This window comes from Carassius auratus, chromosome 19, assembly GCF_003368295.1.
Source record: "Carassius auratus strain Wakin chromosome 19, ASM336829v1, whole genome shotgun sequence".
NCBI classification, from domain to species: Eukaryota; Metazoa; Chordata; class Actinopteri; order Cypriniformes; family Cyprinidae; genus Carassius; species Carassius auratus.
The window spans coordinates 18,255,595-18,262,733 of record NC_039261.1 but is presented as its reverse complement, the minus strand read 5'-3'; the positions used below and the strand labels follow the sequence as shown (position 1 = coordinate 18,262,733).

Below are 7,139 nucleotides of genomic sequence, written 5' to 3'. Positions count from 1 at the left end.
AAAGTTTCAAAAATTAAGTTGTACGTTTGAAGGAGTATTTCTGTTCCAAAAATACTCCATCCAGTTTGTCACAAGTTTCGGAAAGTTTTTTTCGAGTATGGCTCTGTGTGACGTTAGATGGAGCAGAATTTCCTTATATGGGTCCTAAGGGCACTTCTGCCGGAAGAGCGCGCGCTCCCGTATAGCAGAGCACTGAGAGCACAACAGACTTCACTGATCAGAGCGAGAGCGTCGCCAAATGTCACAAAAGAAGTGTGTTTTTGGTTGCCAGGGCAAGACAACCCTGCACAAATTACCAAAAAAAAAAACAGCATTAAGGGACCAGTGGATGGAGTTTATTTTTACAGAGCATCAACGGAGTTGTGCAAGTGTTTGTGTTTGTTCCCTGCATTTCGAAGATGCTTGTTTTACAAACAAGGCCCAGTTTGACGCCGGATTTGCACATCGTTTATTTCTTAAGGATAATGCAGTCCCAACGAAAAAGGGTCACGATCGTGTGTTGGAACCGCAGGCGGTGAGTAAAACTGCTTCAAATATCTCTGCCTCCTTGTTAGTGCGTTCGCTCCCATGCCGGAGACCCGGGTTCGAGCCCCGCTCGGAGCGAGTCGTTGCTGCTGCTGCTCTCGTTCAGTTTCAGCCTCTGGATCTGATTCTGGATCATAAATAAACGGCTGAATCTGACTGTTAGCCATGGTTTGTTTTGGATGATGTTTTTTTCCTCACGGTAATGTCACAGCTTCCACATGCTCTCAACGCAAAAGCCTACTGGCGCTCGTGATTCTTTAGCTCCGCCCACACGTCACGCCTCCAGGCGCTCGTGTTTTTCCGGGAAAAATCGGTACAGACTATCTTTCTCTTATGAATATAATAAAACTAAAGACTTTTTGGAGTTATGAAGGATGCAGTACTACTCTATAGGTACTCAAGATTAACAGGAGATTGAGTGAAAACGAGCATTTCACCCCCCCTTTAAAATATGTGCAGCTGTTATCAATCTGGTCAATTAAATCGATTTTACAAGCAGGATTTTGGCACAAACAAACATCAAGTATACAAAACGATGGCATAAAAACAAAACAATCAAATAATAAATTATTTTTGATCTGTGATCGATTGATTAGAATGAGATTCAAGTATAAAGGTGTAAAAAAGTATGTAACATTTAAATCAAAACTTTATACAGTTATATTGAAATCCCTTATCCACTCGTCAGTAACCTCATCACTGATTGGCAGGTGGGTGCATTTGGGGGCGGGGCTTGTAGCATAAGGTCTCAGTTGATTGGCTCGTAGCCTGACGAGTGTGACATCCTCTTGCGGATCCAAACAAACACTCCACCCACAATAATGATGGCCAGAGGAGTACCAAGTCCGACGGTGATGATGATGATGATTAATGCAGAGAACGAATCAGCCGGAGGCTCGCCCAAGCCCACTAACACAGTCCTGAGAGCAAAGTGATTCACACAAACATTACTCACACAGACCAAACACACACTCAGAGTACATTTAATACGCTCTAAAGCTGTAGGTAGAGTACATTACAATTTCCACAGTGTCAATGTTCAGAGTCTCTTTTATTTTTGATGCTTTCTGAACTTTCAGACTCAACCAATCAAGAGAGTTTGGGGGCGGGGCTATCTGTTTGACTGACTGATGACAGAAGAGGGGTGCATAGGAAGAAAAGATTAAAAACATTTAATAGCCTACATATCATCAAATAAAAATATGCAAGAATAATTTTAATATTTTAAATATTAAAAAAAAAATCATAACCAAACTTTTTAATATTCAAAATAGAAAACAATACAATCTAATATTCATTTAAAAAGAGCATGTATAATATTAAGAATATCAGAAAATATTCACATAATATTACAAATATTATAAATATTATATAAATATTATTTTTTATGAAAATTCTTGGTTGAAGCTAAACAATTATTTTTATTATATTTTGCCATTTTCTTTCATCATTGCATATGGGCTTTTTACTGTTTTGTCTTGCTTTTCAAAGAAAAAAATCAGTAACCAAACAACAATTTAAAAATATTTACTTAATACTAAATGTTTTTAACATTCTAGCACACACAAATATTGCAAAATTTTACTTAAAATTAATAAGCCAGTAAAATAATATTTTATGGCCGTTTCCGAGACCCCTTCTTGAATCAGGCATGTATTTTACTGTACAAATAAATGCAGGTTTCCTGAGCAGAAGAGACTTCTTTAAAAACACTACAAAATATCACAGATCCTAATTTGAACACGGTTTGAATGTTATAATAAATGTATTAACAGAGCTGTTGTAATTATCATTATCACTGTATTTTTTATTTTGCAGAACAACAGTAAAATTACAAATCTTGGTTAGTTTTTTACATGTTAATGCATCAGTGCTGTGGCAGTGTGGCTCACCAGGTGATGTATTTGGAGTCGCTGTAAAACACGGGGTCTTTAGCGATGCCGAAGCTGATGTTCAGGCCGTGTGTGTGAGGATGGTCTGTGAAATAGGCCTGGACCAGACCGGACCGAGGGATGTGGTTCAATGACACGAGCTGGGAGTGTTTGCATGGTGTGGCGTCCTCAAACACCGGCCGAGGTTTACGATACGCCACGGGTTTCCACTGATTATAACCCACAACACCACTGCTGTTCACCCGAGACGACACCCACTGAGACACCTGACAGACAAACACTCGATTAAAACACTCACAGCAATCAACTCAACTCAGTTAACTCCAGATTTCACATTTATACTCATGTATTTACACTTTTATCCAAAGCAATAAGCCATAAGAAGCCACAGTATTCTTCCACCAAACAATGTAGCTCCTCAGAATCAGTTGTGGTTGCTACAAAGTGGTTGCCGAGCAACACACAGAAGTAAACAAAGGTGTTTGTTACATTGTAGAGTCATTTGGAACAGCTTCGAATGTGGCTCAGCCAATCAGAATCAAGCATCGGAACTCTCCGCTTTATAATGTTGTTTTAACAATAGCTAAACATTCTAATGAACACTAATCTTACCAATAAAAAAAAAAATTTAAAAAAATAATGAAAGGTTAAAAAATATATAACAATAATGCATTATAATATTTTTTTAGGGTGTTGGTCATGTTTTAATGCATTATATATTTTTTTAAAGGTTTAATGATGAATAGATTATAATATTATAATGTTTTATGCAATTTCTCATGAGATCATTGTAAGGCGCACTACAAAGCATAATAACTGCATTCAGACTACTTTCATATAGAAAGACTTTAAGTAAAGTTTTACCAGCATTTTTATTATTTTACAAGTTCGAAATCAGAAGATTGACCTTGTTCAGATCAGTGCTGGACTGATTAAAGCCTCATGTGAACGTGCCGCAGGATGTCTACTCGCGTCATTGCAATGTCTTAACATGTAAATCACTCACGCTTAACGCTTCATTCAATATTTCTCTGAGATACAACTATTTGAAAATCTGGAATCTGAGGATGCCAAAAAATCTAAACCTTGAGAAAATCATCTTTAAAGTTGTTCAAATGAGGTCTAAGCAATGCATATTACTAATCAAGGTTTTATATATTTAAGATGGGAAATTTACAAAATATTTTCATGGAACATGATCTTTACTTAATATCGATTTTTTGCTTAAAAGAGAAATGTATAATTGTGACCCATACTATGTATTGTTGTCTATTGCTACAAATATACCCCAGAGACTTCAGACTGCTTTTGCGCTGAAGAGTCACAAATAGAGAAACGTGTATCATTTATCAAACTGAATCGTGACATTAGTGTATTGTTACACCGCTAATGTCTATGTTTGCTAGTTTTCACCTTAAAGATGGAGGGTGTGTACTCATCATCTATAGAGCTGTGGACGTCCACTCGTCCCTCGAACCCTGGTTCTCCGACAGACTGAAACTCAAGAGCGAATCTGGAGCCGTTTCCTCGCGGCGTGACGTCGTCCAGCCACACGCGCAGCTGCGAGGAGTTCGCGTTGTGAAGGAGACTCGGCCAGACTTCATCTCGACCCTCCGACTCAAACGCTGAGAACTGAGGACAGAAATCACACACTTACTGTACATTACATGTTTTAATGTAATAAGTCAGCTCCTGTAGTTCTGCTGACCTGCAGACAGAGGGAGCCGTTGACGAAGCTCTCAGTTTTCTCTCGGCCGCACAGCGTTACTGTCACATCCGTCTGGTTAACACTGACGTTCAGTGACCAGAGGAAGTTCTGCAGCTCGTATGGAGGGTAAAAGCTGGACTGTGCTGTCTGCTGGGGGTCTGCGGTGTTATTAACATCATCATACTCCCACACCTGACAAACACACACAGCAGAGATCATGCTTTCATTACAAACCTTCATCTTTCTGTCTGTGAAGGCATCAGCTTCAGGAACAGCTAAGAATAAACTATTCAGTGTTCGTGTCTACACTAACAATAATAGATATTATAATTTCTACAAGTTATTGTAAAACAGCACTTACAAGTTATTATAAGACGGCACATTTATGAATCAGATGAACAAGATTAAACTTTTGAAAATCTGGAATCTGAGGGAGCAAAAAAATCTAAATATTGAGAAAATCATCTGTACAGTTGTTCAAATGAAGTTCTTAAAAATGCATATTACTAATCAAAAATTACGTTTTTATATATTTAGTGTAGGAATTTACTAAATATCTTCATGGAACATGATCTTTACTTAATATCCTAATGATTTTTAGCATAAAATGAAAATGGATAGTTTTGACCCATACAGTGTATTTTTGGCTATTGCTACAAATATACCCCAGAGACTGCTTTTCTGCTCCAGTGGTGTGCTCATACTGAATAAAAGTATAGAAATAAATAGTGCATTTAAAATATCCGGATGATGCACTTATTTAAATGTTGGACACTATCAGACTCTGATTATTAATGACAAAATAACTATTACATTCATACACTGTATAGCTGAGCACATAAGTACACAGTTCACAGTATATAGTGTGTGATTTGGGCCACAGTTTCACACTCACTCTGGTGAACACTAGTGCACTGCTGTACTGCACACTGCTCTCCGGCTCCACCTTCAGGCTGCTGGGTGAACTGCTGTTGATGAACTCAGGCCAGTTCACCTTCACTGCTGACCGAGTGCTGTTCGTGTGCACCATCAGCAGCGCAGGAGCTCCAGCATTACACAGCAAGAAGTGCAGCGTGTCATTGAGCCCCAGCCCTTGCACATGAACCAGACCCACTCCAGGAGGAAGAACCGATGGAGGAGACAGACCGGGATTCAGCTCCACAGACACCTGACATCACGAGAGAGACGACCACAGACCAGTCTTTAGAGCACAATCTGAGTTACAGAGAGACAAACCTTTAGAGCGTAATCTGAGTTATAGAGACGACCACAGGGAAAGCTATCTAGCTGAATAACACAGATGATGTTTTGTTGACATTTTAAATGGCAGAAACTGACATGTGAAAGTTGTGGAAGAATCACACAAACCAGAAATGTTTTGTTCCATATGGTGGTATTTTCTTGCGTACGTTTTTATGAATTTAAAATTGCCTTATTTAGGCTAAATAGAGTTTCAATACAGTTATATGACTTAAAACATTTTCGTAGCAAAATATTTTTTTAATAAAGGAAGCATAAAATCGAATGACACTTCATAAAAATAAAAACTTTTAGTGTTAGTGGAGGGACAAGTAAAAATGTTGGAAGAGAACTACTTTAATCAGAAAAAACAACAGAGAGTGAAGTGACTAAATAATTTATGAATCAGTTTGACTGAATCACTAAAATCAACCAGTTCAAATGAATGATTCGTCATTATATAATATTTTACATTATAATGAATGTTGGATTATAAAATATGATGCAGGTTATGGGTTTTGATACATCAGTACACATAAATAATTACTGTATATATACAACACAGGTTAATGTCATTAATTATACTGAAACATTATCTAGTTCTGTTCAAACCTTTCAAACACACAAAGAGGAACTTGACGACCAGCAGCACAGACACAAATCAACCTAAATGTACACTGGGAGTAAAACAGTGATTTAGACACAATACTATAGTAATGTTGTGGTTGTTTTGGATATGTACCATGGTAAGTAGTTGTTTGATTAGAACCAATGATACTTATTGTTAGGTATGAGCCTCAATATATACAGGAAAATGGTACATTTATTATTATTATAAAACTTGATCAAAAATAAACACCATGTCCAAAGACTAGATCAAACAACGAAGCGTGAAAATATTCTTCTATGATATTCCATGATGTAGGTATTTGTATTTTTCTAAACGTTTGTTGTTGTTGCACAGGAATGAAGTTTGTTTCATTGTTTCATTGTTTTGTCTCTCAATGCTACTTGCGTCGAAATGTATCTCTATTTCCCAGGATTCCAAGCGCAGCGCCAAACACGCCAAACAGCACAAAACACATCGAATTCGCTTTAAACGTTGCCATGTTTTAAACTATGAACACAAACGCGGAATGAAGAAGTGACAGTTCCACCGCAGCAGTGGCGTAGCCAGGGGAGGGGCCATGGGGGCACTGGCCCTTCCTGAAAACGGATTGGTATATAGGTCTTTATTTTTCTACACCTTTAGTCTATTTGCGTCTGTAGATTCCTAATAAATTCAGTTGGCGTTCTAAATCACCATGGTGCTCCGCGATTGCTGTCTGCACTCTGGAAAGCTCTCTCTCTAGCTCTCTCTCCCTCTTCTCAGATCTCATAACTCTCTTCACAGAAGTTATTGACAAAACGTCATTTGATGACACCCAGAAACATTCTCAAAAAAATCATACACAATTATTTAATGCATGATTAAATTGCAAAATAAATAACTAATACTAAAATAACACTGGACTAATTAAGCTATTCTAAACTGTTTTATAGGATCCACATATCCCAGACAGCAAGCAGTTTCGGCCCAGATCTGGCTCACATCTGGCCCACGTGAAATCCATGCGGACCAGATGTATGCCAATTCTGGGCCGAAACTGCTTGCTGTCTGGGATTTTACATGTTAAACTAAAGCTACCTTTTTGAACAAGTAGCTTTCTAACAAAGTATGGATATATGATATTTTTAAATCAATATGCTCAAGGTTAATTAGCCTTGACATAAGT

At 37.8% G+C, this 7,139-nt stretch overlaps 1 protein-coding gene across 3 annotated transcripts; it reads right to left on the bottom strand.

The window, feature by feature from the left end:
- Positions 1-973: 973 nt before the first annotated feature.
- On the bottom strand, positions 974-6,520 carry LOC113119691 (glycosylated lysosomal membrane protein-like). 3 transcript variants are annotated; one of them, XM_026289299.1, is made up of 6 exons: positions 6,377-6,520; positions 5,021-5,295; positions 4,126-4,317; positions 3,831-4,049; positions 2,418-2,683; positions 974-1,445 (listed from the first exon to the last, which is right to left on the bottom strand). In XM_026289299.1, the coding sequence occupies exons 1-6, from the start codon at positions 6,471-6,473 to the stop codon at positions 1,274-1,276; spliced, it is 1,221 nt and encodes a 406-aa protein (XP_026145084.1). In that variant the 5' UTR covers positions 6,474-6,520; the 3' UTR covers positions 974-1,273. The 3 variants fall into 3 exon arrangements, with proteins under 3 accessions (XP_026145084.1, XP_026145083.1, XP_026145082.1); XM_026289298.1 differs by lacking the exon at positions 6,377-6,520 and adding an exon at positions 5,977-6,076 and having other exon boundaries at positions 5,021-5,340; XM_026289297.1 differs by lacking the exon at positions 6,377-6,520 and adding an exon at positions 5,977-6,076 and having other exon boundaries at positions 5,021-5,293.
- Between the last annotated feature and the right edge of the window lie 619 nt (positions 6,521-7,139).